We start from the raw sequence: 14,599 nt of genomic DNA, 5'->3' as shown, positions 1-14,599 counted from the left end.
CACCCTCATAGATATTATCCTGACCAACTTGCCCTCCAAATAGACCTCTGCTGTTTTCAATCAGGATCTCAGCAATCACTGCCTAATTGCCTGCATTCGCTATGGGTTTCGCAGTCAAACGACCACCCCTCATCACTGTCATACGCTCCATGAAACACTTCAGCGAGCAGGCCTTTCTAATTGACCTGACCCGGGTTTCCTGGAAGGATATTGACCTCATCCCGTCAGTAGAGGATGCCTGGTCGTTCTTTAAAAGTAATTTCCTTCTTAAATAAGCATGCCCCTTTAAAAAAAATTACAACTAAGAAAAGATATAGCCCTTGGTTCACTCCAGACCTGACTGCCCTCAACCAGCACAAAAACACCCTGTGGCGGACTGCACTAGCATCGAATAGTCCCCGCGATATGCAACTTTTCAGGGAAGTTAGGAACCAATACACGCAGTCAGTCAGGAAAGCAAAGGCTAGCTTTTTCAAACAGAAATTTGCATCCTGTAGCTATTACTCCAAAAAGTTTTGGGACACTGTAAAGTCCATGGAGAATAAGAGCACCTCCTCCCTGCTGCCCGCTGCACTGAGAAAAGAAAACACTGTCACCACCGATAAATCCACGATAATCGAGAATTTCAATAAGCATTTCTCTACGGCTGGCCATGCTTTCCTCCTGGCTACCCCATCCCCGGCCAACAGCTGCACACCGCCCGCAGCTACTTGCCCAAGCCTCCCCAGCTTCTCCTTCACCCAAATCCAGATAGCAGATGTTATGAAAGAGCTGCAAAACCTGGATCTGTACAAATCAGTTGGGCTAAACAATCAGGACCCTATCTTTCTAAAATGATCCACCGCCATTGTTGCAACCCCTATCACTAGTCTGTTCAACCTCTCTTTCGTATCGTCCGAGATCCCCAAAGAGTGGAAAGCTTCCGAGGTCATCCCCCTCTTCAAAGGGGGTTACACTCTAGACCCAAGCTGTTACAGACCTATATCCATCCTGCCCTGCCTTTCTAAAGTCTTCGAAAGCCCAGTTAATAAACAGATCACTGATCATTTTGAATCCCACCATACTTTCTCCGCTGTGCATTCTGGTTTCTGAGCTGGTCACGGGTGACCCTCAGCCACGCTCAATGTACTAAACGATATCATAACCGCCATCGATAAGAGACAGTACTGTGCAGCCGTCTTCATCGACCTGGCCAAGGCTTTCGACTCTGTCAATCACCGCATTCTTATCGGCAGACTCAACAGCCTTGGTTTCTCAAATGACTGCCTTGCCTGGTTAACCAACTACTTCTCAGATAGAGTTCAGTGTGTCAAATCGGAGGGCCTGTTGTCCAGACCTCTGGCAATCTCTATGGGGGTACCACAGGGTACCCCACAGATTCCCTGATCCACCTCTACGCAGACGGCACCATTCTGTATACATCTGGCCCTTCTTTGGACACTGTGTTAACAAACCTCCAAACAAGCTTCAATGCCATACAACACTCCCTCTGTGGCCTCCAACTGCTCTTAAATGCTAGTAAAACTAAATGGATGGTTTTCAACCGCTGCCCGCACCCGCCCGACTAGCATCACTACTCTGGACGGTTCTGACTTAGAATATGTGGACAACTACAAATACCTAGGTGTCTGGCTAGACTGTAAACTCTCCTTCCAGACTCATCTTAAACATCTCCAATCCAAAATGTAAATCTAGAATTGGCTTCCTATTTCGCAACAAAGCCTCCTTCACTCACGCTGCCAAACTTACCCTCGTAAAACTGACCATCCTACTGATCCTCGACTTCAGCGATGTCATTTACAAAATAGCCTCCAACAATCTACTCAGCAAACTGGATGCAGTCTATCACAGTGCCATCCGTTTTGTCACCAAAACCCCATATACCACCCACTACTGCGACCTGTATGCTCTCGTCGGCTGTCCCTCGCTACATATTCATCACCAGACCCACTGGCTCCAGGTCATCTATATCTTTGCTAGGTAAAGCTCCGCCTTATCTCAGATCACTGGTCACGATAACAACACCCACCCGTAGCACGCGCTCCAGCAGGTATATCTCACTGGTCATCCCCAAAGCCAACACCTCTTTGGCCACCTTTCCTTCCAGTTCTCTGCTGCCACTGACTGGAACGAATTGCAAAAATCACTGAGGTTGGAGACTTATATTTCCCTCACTAACTTTAAACATCAGAAATCTGAACAGCTAACCGATCACTGCAGCTGTACATAGCCCATCTGTAAATAGCCCATCCAATCTACCTACCTCATCTCCATATTGTTTTTATTTACTTTTCTGCTCTTTTGCACACCAGTATTTCTACTTGCAAATCATCTGCACATCTATCACTCCAGTGTTAATTTGCTAAATTGTAATTACTTTGCTACTATGGCCTATTTATTGCCTTACCTCCTGACGCCATTTGCACACACTGTATATAGACCTTTTCTTTTTCCTTTTTTTTCTATTGTGTTATTGACTGTACGCTTGTTTATCCCATGTGTAACTCTGTTTGTGTTGCACTTTATCTTGGCCAGGTTGCAGTTGTAAATGAGAACTTGTTCTCAACTGGCCACCTGGTTAAATAAAGGTGGGGGAAAAATGTGTTATTTCATAGTTCTGATGGCTTCACTATTATTCTACAATGTAAAAATAAAGAAAAACCCTTGAATGAGAAGGTGTTCGAAAACTTTTGACTGGTAGTGTATGTTGTCGAGCATGAACCTGCAGGAGCGGGTCACTGCTTTGATGTTTGCAGAGAATAGATAGGGTGTTGTCCACGGTGTTGTTCACGGTCACGCCAAGGTTCTTTGTGCTCTGGGAGGTCGACACTGTGGAGTTGTTAACCGTGATGGATAGGTCTTTGCGCGGGCAGGCCTTGCCCCGGGAGGAAGAGCAGTTCTGTCTTGTTGAGGTTGAGCTTGATGTGGTGGGCCGACATCCAAGTTGAGATATCTGCCGGGCACGCAGAGATGCGTGTCGCCACCTGAGTGTCAGAAGGGCGGGAAGGCGAAAAGTAGTTGAGTGTCATCCGCATAGCAATGATAGGAGAGATCATGCGAGAATATAGCCTTGCTTAAATAAAACAAAGCATTTTTAACCGTGAGTGAGCCTTTTGAATTATGATAAATTTGTTTGATTTCACCTTGTCTCACATTAGTTGTGCAGATGTATTTATGAAGATCTTGCAGTTATGATGGTTATGAAAACTTTATGTTTCTGTGTGGAAATATGGTTTGTGTCACTTGAAGATATAGTTGTGAAATTTATATTATTTTATTCTATATGTGCTTTTAGGTTTATAGGCATTTACTGCACTTTTATTTACAATAGACTTACAATACACACATGGATATATTTCCATTACTGTATGATTTAAAAAAATAATTTTATTTAAAGAAATATCAACATAAATTCTTAGGTTTCTTCTGGACATTGTAAGTTTTCAGAGTATACATTTAAATTGTGATAGATTCCATTTAGCAGAGGCTTCTATCCAAAGTGACTTACAGTCATGGGTGGATACATTTTACGTATGGGTGGTCACTGGAATTGATCATACTACCCTGGTGTTACACGCACCGTGCTCTACCAACTAAGCTACAATGACATAGCAATGGCTTTGCAATTAAACCAAGGATACCAGGACACCTCCCCTTTCATCTAACTCCATTAAACCCTCTGTGGAAAAGGTTCTACATGGAACTGAAAAGGGTTCTAGCTGGAACCAAAAATTGTTATTCAAAAGGTTCTCTTATGGGGACAGCAAAGAACTCTTTTAGGTTCTACACTGAACAAAAATATAAACGCAACATAAAACAATTTCAAAGATTTTACTGAGTTACAGTTCATATAAGGAAATCAGTAAATTGAAATAAATTCATTAGGCTCTAATCTATGGATGTACCATGACTGGGAATACATATATGCATCTGATACCTTAAAAAAAAGTGAGCGTGGATCAGAAAACCAGTCATTATCTTGTGTGACCACCATTTCCTTCATGCAGTACGACACATCCCCTTCGCATGGACTTGATCAGGCTGTTAATTGTGGCCTTTTGGAATGTTGTCCCACTCTTCTTCATTGGCTGTGCGAAGTTGCTGATATTTATTTATTTTAATTTATTTAACCTTTATTTAACTATTGTCTGTAACTGGAACACGCTGTCGTACATGTCGATCCAGAAGATCCCAAACATGCTCAATGTGTGACATTTCTGTTGAGTATACAGGCCATGGAAGAACTGGGGACATTTTCAGCTTCCAGAAATTGTGCACAGATCCTTGCGACATGGGGCCGTGCATTATCATGCTGAAACATGAGGTGATGGGGGAGGATGAATGGCTTGACAATGGGCCTCAGAATCTGAAGTCGGTTATGATGCTGAACTGCGGTCAGGTCAAGACCCTGGTAAGGACAACGACCACACAAATGAGCTTCCCTGAGACGGTTTCTGACAGTTTGTGCAGAAATTCTTTGGTTGTGCAAACTCACAGACTCATCAGCTGTCCGGGTGGCTGGTGTCAGACGATCTCGCATGTGAAGAAGCTGGATGTGGTAGTCCTGTGCTGGCGTGGTTACACGTGGTCTGCGGTTTTGAGGCTGTTTGGATGTACTGCCAAATTCTCTAAAACGACATTGGAGGCGGCTTATGGTAGTGAAATTAAAATTATATTCTCTAACAACAGATCTGGTGGACATTCCTGCAGTCAGTATGCCAATTGCACACTCCCTCAAAACTTGAGACATTAGTGGTATTGTGACAAAACTGCACATTTTATAGTGGACTTTTATTGTCTCCAACACAAGGTGCACCTATGTAAGGATCACACTGTTCAATCAGCCTCTTGAGGGGTTGGATTATATGCGGAAGACACTTTTCAGTTGAATGCATTCAGTTGTACAACTGACTAGGTATCCCCCTTTCCTGATATGCCTCACCTGTCAAGTTGATGGATTATGTTGGCAAAGGAGAATTGCTTACAAACAGGAATGTACATTTGAGAGAAATAAGCTTTTTTTGTGAGTATGGAACATAGAACCAACACTTTACATGTTGTGTTTATATATTTTTTTCAGTGTAGATAACACCTTTTTTCTAAGTGGATCCATGTGTGTGTTATGTGTGTTATGATGTCATATGGCTGAGATGGCCTATAGCTTTTACGTTAAGCTCAGAAAGGTCAGACAAGGGTTGTTCTAATATAGAACAAGATAATTGTCCTCCTAGCCTTCTGGTGTAACTACAAAGTAACAAGTGGCAATGTAATAATACATTTTGTATATCTTTACAAAACTATACATTTGGTGTACACATATAAAGCAAATCATCCTGTCTTTTAATGTCATCAATTATTGTATAGGAAATTGGTATGAAAATGTATATACCTTTATAAATGAATAATGACTAATTCATTATTAACTTCTACGTTCCAGTCTTAAGGAAGTTTCCATTATCATTCATTTCAATAGATCATAGTCATTCACAAAGGAGTGAAAGACTATGACTGACCTCCCATGTCGATATAAAGTATTTACGAAACAACTGGAAAACTATTGTCTTCAGAAATAATCTATTACAAACACCCTGTCTGAATATTCAGATATTGAAATTGATCAACTTCTTCCGTTACATTTGGATTGACAGACATGGAAACCCTGAAAGAGAAGGGCACATAAAATGGGCAATAATATCACAGCTTTGATAGAGAGGTCATAAGGAAAATTCCATATTTCAGCTGAAGCTGTTCTGGTTCCGGCAGAATTCTTTACATTCCATTTAGTGTCAGTTTATAATGGCTCATTCTGAGGAAAATCAATCCCAATCCTGAACTATCACGCTAGATTATGTGTACCAATTGACCATCGTTTCTCATCATCTTCAACATACTTTGGTATTCCAACAAAACAAATGCAAAACTACGCAGAAACGTCCAATGTTAAGAATTTGCTGTGTTGATTGAAGGGTTCACATCTTTACTTGAGGCTATGTAGAACTCTGATCGGCTGCTTTGACAAGGATCCTGTTTGGGGTCTGTGTCTTTACTGTTTTTTCTGTGCTTTTGGGTCCTGCGACAGTGGCGTATCCCAGTCACTGTGCTGATGACCAGGGAGCTGGAGATGAGGGCAAAGCCACTGAGGAAGAAGGTGGCCGTATAGGTGCCTGTGGTGTCAACTAGCCAGCCTGCGGAGGGAGGAGGAAGGAGATATGCACATTCACTTAGGCTATAACTTGATGGATGGAAGACTTGCTGACTACAATGTATGTGTTAATAAATACAAAATAAATCATTTTTAAATCAGTAAAAATACACTGGTGGGTAATTTAACAAGCTATTGGTGCACTTAATGCAACATTTTTGCATCCATGACAAAATCTTTTTTTTTTTTAAGTAACGTGAACATCTAACATCCATGGTGTACTCTTCGGGCCGGTTTGCCGGAATGGTTTAGTCTGTTCCTGAGAAACCAGACCTTCATGACAAAATATTTATTTAATAACTCAACAACTACTAAATCATTTCCCGAATCAGGACTGAATAAGCGGGTCACTTAAGAATGACATAAGGTATACTATAAGTGAAATTGTTTTCTGTTGCCTATTCTCAAAGAGACCAGCAGGCTTTCTCTACCTGATGAGAGGTCTAGAAAGAAGCCCACTGGGCACACAATGGTTGAATCAACTTTGTGTCCACGTGGAATAGATGTTGAATTGACATCTGTGCCCAGTGGGAGGTAAATGTCTGCTCATGGTTTGCTGCTCGCAAATGTGGTATTTGGCAAAGCTTTTAGTGAAGCAATAACAATGTCCCAAACATGGCTTTTTTACCACTAAAAGCTTTCATAAAGACCACTTTGCGATCAGCAAACAACGCGTGAACATTTACTCCCATATCTTTTGTTCACCTCCTGTGCTATGATCGGTTAGTACTTAATCCCTTTCCTTTCAACACAAGGACACTCACCTCCTATTGGAGGGCTGAGCAGGTAAGGAATGGCATGTAGGAAGTACACAATCCCCAGAGCGGAGGAGAGGTTAGTTGTCCCCACAATGTCTGAGGTCACCACAGGTATAAGGGCCACGTAGGCGCCATCGAAGTACCCATAAAGCACAGAGAAAGGCACCAGCAGGGCGAACGTCCGCAGGAGAGGGATGAAGAGGCAGCAAAGTCCCTCCATGCCCACTGCGATCATGTAGCACACATTACGATACTTCTTCAGGCACCTGGGGGGGAAGAAGAATAGGGCATACAATCAGTCTAAAAACACATCCTACTGGGCACAATGGTTGAATCAACGTTGTTTCCACATCATTTCAATGAAATTACATTGAACCAACGTGCACTAGACGTTGACTTGACATCTGTGCCCAGTGGGATATTTCCCATATTGACCATCTGAATGACCTGCGGCTCAACTGTTCATGTCCTTACAGAAAAACCGCATGATTTCAGGTGGAAAATCACGTTATCACATGTGGCTTTACATGTTGTCACGTTATCACATTAACTTCACATAAGACCAGATGTGATCACATGAAAACATGTGTTTTTGGAACAATTCACGCGATCATGTGAAATTCATGTGACTTCTAAGACGAAACCAGCTGTTTTTCAACTTCAAGATAAAATTGGGTAACAGCTCCATTTCTTAGAGCAGGACTCTCCAACCCTGTTCCTGGAGAGCTACATTCCTGTAGGTTTTCAATCAAACCCCAGTTGTAACTAACTTGATTTAGCTTCAATCAGCTAATTATTAGAATCCGGTGCACTAGATCAGCGTTGGAGCGAAAACCGACAGGATGGTACATTAGGTTTCCAGGAATAGGTTTGGAGATCCCTGCTTAAAGGTGCGACTACAAAAACTAGGTGACAGTTCAGTAAAAGGTGACACTGAAAAAAAGTGAAAACTGAATAAGAAAAGGCTGGATCCACATTTATGTTAAAGCATAGCTTCTGATTTCATACAAACTCCAAGTGGAATGTTGCAGAGGAAGACCTACAGAAAGACACAACTCAACAAATACAGGTATGTTTTGGACCTGTCTTCCAGTCCAAATAAAGGATTGCCGGCCTATCAAAGAGCATGGCGGGACAGAGGCACTCTTCATGGAATTAAAATACCTTTGTTGTGGTGGCATGTTCAATGGAACAAAATGTTAACTCAGGCCTACCTCCTGTCTACGAGCCAGCCGAAGGTGATGTTCCCCACGATGTCTATGACCCCCAGGATAGACATGAGGAAGGCGGCCTGGTGGTGGCTTACGCCCACATCCAGTGCGTAGGGCACAAGGTAGACGAACGGCAGGCTGCAGCCGCTGGCTAGGAACAAGAAGCTCACCGCCAGCATCAGGAAGTCAGGCATCAGCAGGAAGCGGTACTCCTGCATAGACTTGAAGCAGCGCCTGTCTTTGCTGTTGTTAATCGCCAGAGGTTCCTCTAACGTGCTCACCACCTGAGCTTTGACCCTATATCCACAGTCGGTATCCAACGGGACCGGACCATGGGCCTCCTCTTCTTCTTTCAAAGTGATAGGGCGCAGTAAGGCCCCACAGACACACAGATTGGAGACAACGCCGCCCAGGATGAGTAGGGCCCCGCGCCAGGAGTAGTGCTCTATGAGCAGCTGGACCACAGGGGCCAGGATGAAGGTCCCGATGCCACTGCCTGACATGGCGATCCCGTACGCCAGGGCTTTCCTCTCACAGAAATATGACCCCACCATGGCAATGGCAGGGGTGTAACAGAGAGAAAACCCAATACCTGCCAATCAAAAGAGGAAAAGGTTGTTTTTGGTATGCCATGATCCATACTAGGGCATGTTTTTGGTACAGTATGTCTACCCAGTATCCCTGAATTATATGACGTGTGATTTATAGAGGTTCCTAATGATACTGCAGTTGCCCTTTTAGGTGCCTGTCTGAGTGGGTCAGGAGGATGTCAGGGAGGACCCACCTGTGAGGACCCCCAGGGTGAGGTACAGGTACTCCAGACTGGTAGCGAAAGAGCTGAGGACCAGGCCGATGGAGGACAGGAAGCCCCCAAGGATCACAGCGATGCGGCACGAGAGACGGTTCCCAATGAAGCTGCCTAGAGGAGCTTCAATCACAACACAGTACACATGTTAGTATGGAACTGTGCAGGCACGTAGCTTGAGCTGGGGGGTGGTGGGGGTATATATCATGATGAGTTTTATTGATTGGGTAAAAATCCCCACTGTAAAGCTTTATGTGACTCAGTTCCTCATTTTATGATTGGATCCCCTCGCCGCCAAATACGCTTTGGTTGCACTCGGTCTCCAGAGGCAGCAACCCGTTCACAGTAAAGGGAAAAAGAGCTGAGCACGGCTTGTAAGGATAACAGAGAAATGCAATATTTTTTCTCTCTTTCCCTTTTCATCGGTCTGCAAGTATTGCTTTAGTCTGCATTAACAGTTCAGCAGCACGCACTACCCCTCTCTCTCTCTTTCTGGTGTTTGCTGAGGCGAGGTAGCTACATGTTTTGAAAGATTAAAACGAGTAAAAGTTGTTTTAATACTGATGCATGCAATGTTAGGTTGGCTATTTTTGCTAGGCTAACGTTAGCTAGCTACCTAAGCTTGCACCAAAAGCACAGTATGTGGATCTTTTCCTTTTGAATTGCAGTTTTAGATGAGCAGCACTTAGTGAGTCAGTCAGTGTTCACCCTACAGAAAATGTAGCTATTGCCCGTAATGGAGGTGCCAACATCAAAGAGGAGAAAAGTACAGAGCATAAGATATGTTTGTGGAGTGCAGAGTACTGTAAATCAAAATCAAATCAAATTATATTTGTCACATGCTTCATAAACAACAGGTTTGGACTCATAATTAAATTTTTACATAGGGGCAATTGATCTGAATGATCTGTGCCATTCCTTTGAACTGGACAGCATGAGCAGTCATGAGTAGATGCGCTTGTTTTGAGATCAAAGCGAGAACTGCATGAAGCAGTGGTGTAAAATACTTAAGTAAACATACTTGAAAGTAACTCTTAAGTAGTTTTTTGGGGTATGTGTACTTGACAAATTATATTTTTGACTACTTTTACTTTTACTCCACTACATTCCTTAAGACAATAATGTACTTTCTACTCCATACATTTTCCCTGACACCCAAAAGTACTCATTACATTTGAATGCTTAGCAGGACAGGAAAATTGTCTAATTCACGCACTTAAAGACAAAATCCCTGGTCATCCCTACTGCATCTGATCTGGCGGAATGACTCAACACAAATACTTTCTTTGTAAATTATGTCTGAGTGTTGGAGTTTGCCCCTGGCTATCCATACATTTAAAAAACAAGAAATCGTGACGTCTGGTTTGCAACTTCTTATGGCTGCAATCCCGGGAACGGGATGATATTACAACAGCCAGTGAAAGTGCAGGGCGCCAAATTCAAACAACAGAAATCTCTTAATTAAAATTCCTCAAACATACATGTGTGTTATGTAATTTTAAAGGTAATCTTGTTGTTAATCCCACCAAAGTGTCCGATTTCAAATATGCTTTTCAGCAAAAGCACTACAAACGATTATGTTAGGTCACCACCAAACCACGATAAGCACAGCCATTTTTCCAGCGAAATATAGCAGTCACAAAAAGCAGAAATAGAGATAAAATTAATCACTAACCTTTGATGATCTTCATCAGATGACACTCATAGTACTTCATGTTACACAATACATTTATGTTTTGCTTGATAAAGTTCATATTTATATAAAAAAATCTGAGTTTACATTGGCGCGTTACATTCACTAGTTCCAAAAACATCCAGTGATTTTGTATAACCACATAGTTTCAACAGAAATACTCATCATAAATGTAGATGATAATACAAGTTATACACATGGAATTATAGATATACCTCTCCTTGATGCAACCGCTGTGTCAGATTTCAAAAAAACTTTACGGAAAAAGCAAACCATGCAATAATCTGAGACAGAGCTCAGAACAATAGTCAAATTAGCCGCCATGTTGGAGTCAACAGAAACCAGAAATTACATGATAAATGTTCCCTTACCTTTGATGATCTTCATCAGAATGCACTCCCAGGAATCCAAGGTCCACAATAAATGCTTGATTTGTTCGATAATGTCCGTTATTTATGTCCAATTAGCTAATTTGGTTAGCGTGTTTGGTAAACAATTCCAAAGTCACGAAGCGCGTTCACTAAAACCTGACGAAATGTCCAAAAGTTCCGTAACAGTCAGTAGAAATATGTCAAATGATGTATTGAATCAATCTTTAGAATGTTGTTGAAATAAATCTTGAATAACGTTTCAACCGGAGAATTACATTGACTTCAGATGAGCGATGGAACGGAGCTGCCTCTCATGTGAACCCACGTGGTCAAAGAATGTTCACCTCATGGCAGTGGTGACTAATTCTCCTCATATGGCAGGTTTTTGCCTGCCATATGAGTTCTGTTATACTCACAGACATAATTCAAACAGTTTTAGAAACTTCAGAGCGTTTTCTATCCAATACTACTAATAATATGCATATATTAGTAACTGGAACTGAGGAGCAGGCCTTTACTCTGGGCACCTTTCATCCAAGCTACTCAATACTGCCCCTGCAGCCATAAGAAGTTAATATAAGGAATTTGAAATTCTGATACCTAAGTATATTTACCTAAGTATATTTTAGCAAATACATTTACTTTTGATACTTAAGTAGATTTAAAACCAAATACTTTTCAACTATTACTCAAGTCATATTTTACTGGGTGACTTTCACTTTTACTTGAGTCATTTTCTATTACGGTATCTTTACTTTTACTCAAGTATGACAATTGGGTACTTTTGCCACCCCTGGCATGTAGCCACCTGTGCACATTTGTTCATATTCTTTGCTAGTTAGTTATTAGCCCAGTTTTAGCTAATTTCTAGTCAACAATGGGGGAGTGGTTGCTTCCTACAAGAGCACAAAATGTGTGCATTTCTACCCATCTTTGAAAAGCAAGTCAGATAAGAGCTTTTTTTTATGTCTTAAAAGGGGCAGTGTTGTATTTTGAGACGGTCTTGAATAAGCTAAGTAGCCAATAGGCAGAGGGTAGCATAATTTGTCTGATTCTCTGTATTCGTGGTATGGGAATAATAATGAATTTTATTTTATAAAGTGGTTTCTTGCATCAAACAACACAACATTTTCAGTCACCTCGTCTGAAGGACAAGTGGGTAAACAGATTAATGTCAAGCCCTGCATGTTTTTTTCAATGGTCTCATGGATTGTAGGTCTACATTGAACACCACGCATTTGCTGCTACTGTAGGCTGAATGATAGAACAGCTATTTCCATGTTAAAATGTTATGGGATGCATTTTTCTCATTGTTGTTTATGTTGGGCCACTCTGCTAGGCCTATATTATGATCAAGTAGCCTACTTGGCCACTGCTAAAACTGTAACTTAAAGCGGGTACAGCCTCAGTGTTTACAGGAAACGCGCGCCGGAAATTGCACAGAAATTTCACAATGTTCAAGTTTGTGCTTCGAAGACCTGAAATTTGCTCAGTGCTGAATTTTTTTGAGGGAATATTGCTTGCAGGCCCTTCCCAACAATGCATAGAGAAAGAAAATAGAGAAATAATAGAAAAGTAAAACACATAATAATAGATACACACTGAGTGACAATAACTTGGCTATAGACAAGGGGTACCAGTGCCGAGTCAAAGTGCAGTGGTACGAGGTAATTGAGGTGGATATGTACATTTAACTAGGAACAAAGTGGCAGATAGTAAACAGTAGCAGCATATGTGATGAGCCAAAAAAGTTAGTGCAAAAACTGGTCACTGCAGATAGTCTGGGTAGCTATTTGGTTAACTGTTTAACTAACTATTTAGCAGTCTTATGGCTTCGGGGTAAAAGCTGTCTAGGAACCTGTTGTTTCCAGACTTGGGTGGCTGGAATCTTTGACAATTTGTAGGGCCTTCCTCTGACACTGCCTGGTATAGAGGACTTGGATGGCAGAGAGCTCAGACCCAGTGATGTACCGGGCCTTACGCATTACCCYSTRTAGCGCCTTGCGGTCGGATGCCGTGCAGTTGCCCCACCAGGTGGTGATGCAGCCAGTCAAGATGCTCTCAATGGTGCAGCATAGGGTGTGTGTGTCTCAGTCACCAGATCTCAACCAAATGTGTGTGTGCGCGTACVYWTWACMCCRWATARMRMMTTGCGGTCGGATGCCGTGCAGTTGCCCCACCAGGTGGTGATGCAGCCAGTCAAGATGCTCTCAATGGTGCAGCATAGGGTGTGTGTGTCTCAGTCACCAGATCTCAACCAAATGTGTGTGTGCGCGTGTCTTAGTCACCAGATCTTAACCCACACACACACGCTTATGGGAGATTCTGGAGCGGCGCCTGAGATCGCGATTTCCACTACCATTAACAAAATGGTAATCACCGAAGCTTATTCCAGACACTTGTATAATCTATGCCAAGGTGCATTGAAGCTGTTCTGGCAGCTTGTGGTGGCCCAATACCTTTATGTTGGTGTTTCCTTTATTTTGTCAGTTACCTGTAGCTAGCTAGCTAATTACACTGTACAATTCATAATAGACTGGTACTATGTAGTCAGCTAGCTAGCTACAGTGCATTTGGAAATCATTCAGATGCCATGACTGTTCCACATTTTGTTGATCCTCAATGTACACACAATACCCTATAATGACAAAGGAAAAACTTTTTTTTTTTTTTTACATTTCTGCAAAAATTGAGCTCAGATTGTTTCCATTGATCATCCTTTAAGATGTTTATACAACTTGATTGGAGTCCACCTGTGGTAAATTCAATTGATTGGACATGATTTGGAAGGGACATACCTGTCTATATAAGGTCCCACAGTTGACAGTGCATGTCAGAGAAAATACCAAGCCATGATGTCAAAGGAATTGTCTTGTAAAGCTCTGAGAGGCAAAGATCTGGGGAAGGGTACCAAAACATTTCTGTAGCATTGAAGGTCCCAAGAGCACAGTGGCCTCCAACATTCTTAAATGGAAGAAGTTTGAAACCACTAAGACTCTTCCTAGAGCTGTCCGCCCGGCCAAACTGAGCAATCGGGGGAGAAGGGCCTTGGTCAGGGAGGTGACCAATGGTCACTGACAGAGTTCTAGAGTTCCTCTGTGGAGATGGGAGAACCTTACAAAAGGACAACCATCTCTGCAGCACTCCACCAATCAGGCCTTTATGGTAGATTGGCCAGACGGAAGCCACTCCTCAGTAAAAAGGCACATGACAGCCCATTTGGAGTTTTCCAAAAGGCACCTTAAGACACCTGTCTATATAAGGTCCCACAGTTGAGAGTGCATGTCAGAGCAAAAACCAAGCCATGAGGTCGAAGGAATTTGTCCGTAGAGCACCGTGACAGGATTGTGTTGAATACTTATGTAAATGTAATATTTCCCTTAAATTCTTTAAATACATTTGATATAATGTCTATACACCTGTTTTTGATTTGTCATTATGTTTTTTTTTGTGTAGATTGACGAGGGAAAAAACTATTTAATAAATTGTAGAATAAGGCTGTAACGTAACAAAATGTGGGAAAAGTCAAGGGGTCTGAATGCGTTCCGAATGCACTGTA

General features: G+C 42.1%; 1 protein-coding gene across 3 annotated transcripts in view; it reads right to left on the bottom strand.

Moving 5' to 3' along the window:
- Positions 1-3,369: 3,369 nt before the first annotated feature.
- Positions 3,370-14,599, bottom strand: part of LOC111967760 (monocarboxylate transporter 12-B) — a 30,415-nt gene continuing 19,185 nt past the window's right edge. For all 3 annotated transcript variants that reach the window (XM_023993096.2, XM_070444885.1, XM_070444886.1), the window contains 4 exons: positions 8,956-9,099; positions 8,175-8,763; positions 6,967-7,226; positions 3,370-6,185 (listed from right to left, as the gene is read on the bottom strand). In XM_023993096.2, the coding sequence (XP_023848864.1) occupies positions 5,941-6,185; positions 6,967-7,226; positions 8,175-8,763; positions 8,956-9,099 (1,238 nt within the window). In that variant the 3' untranslated portion in view covers positions 3,370-5,940. The remainder of the gene's footprint in view (positions 6,186-6,966; positions 7,227-8,174; positions 8,764-8,955; positions 9,100-14,599) is intronic.

Source organism: Salvelinus sp. IW2-2015, linkage group LG8, assembly GCF_002910315.2.
Source record: "Salvelinus sp. IW2-2015 linkage group LG8, ASM291031v2, whole genome shotgun sequence".
NCBI lineage: Eukaryota > Metazoa > Chordata > Actinopteri > Salmoniformes > Salmonidae > Salvelinus > Salvelinus sp. IW2-2015.
This window is presented reverse-complemented; position numbering and strand designations above follow the sequence as displayed.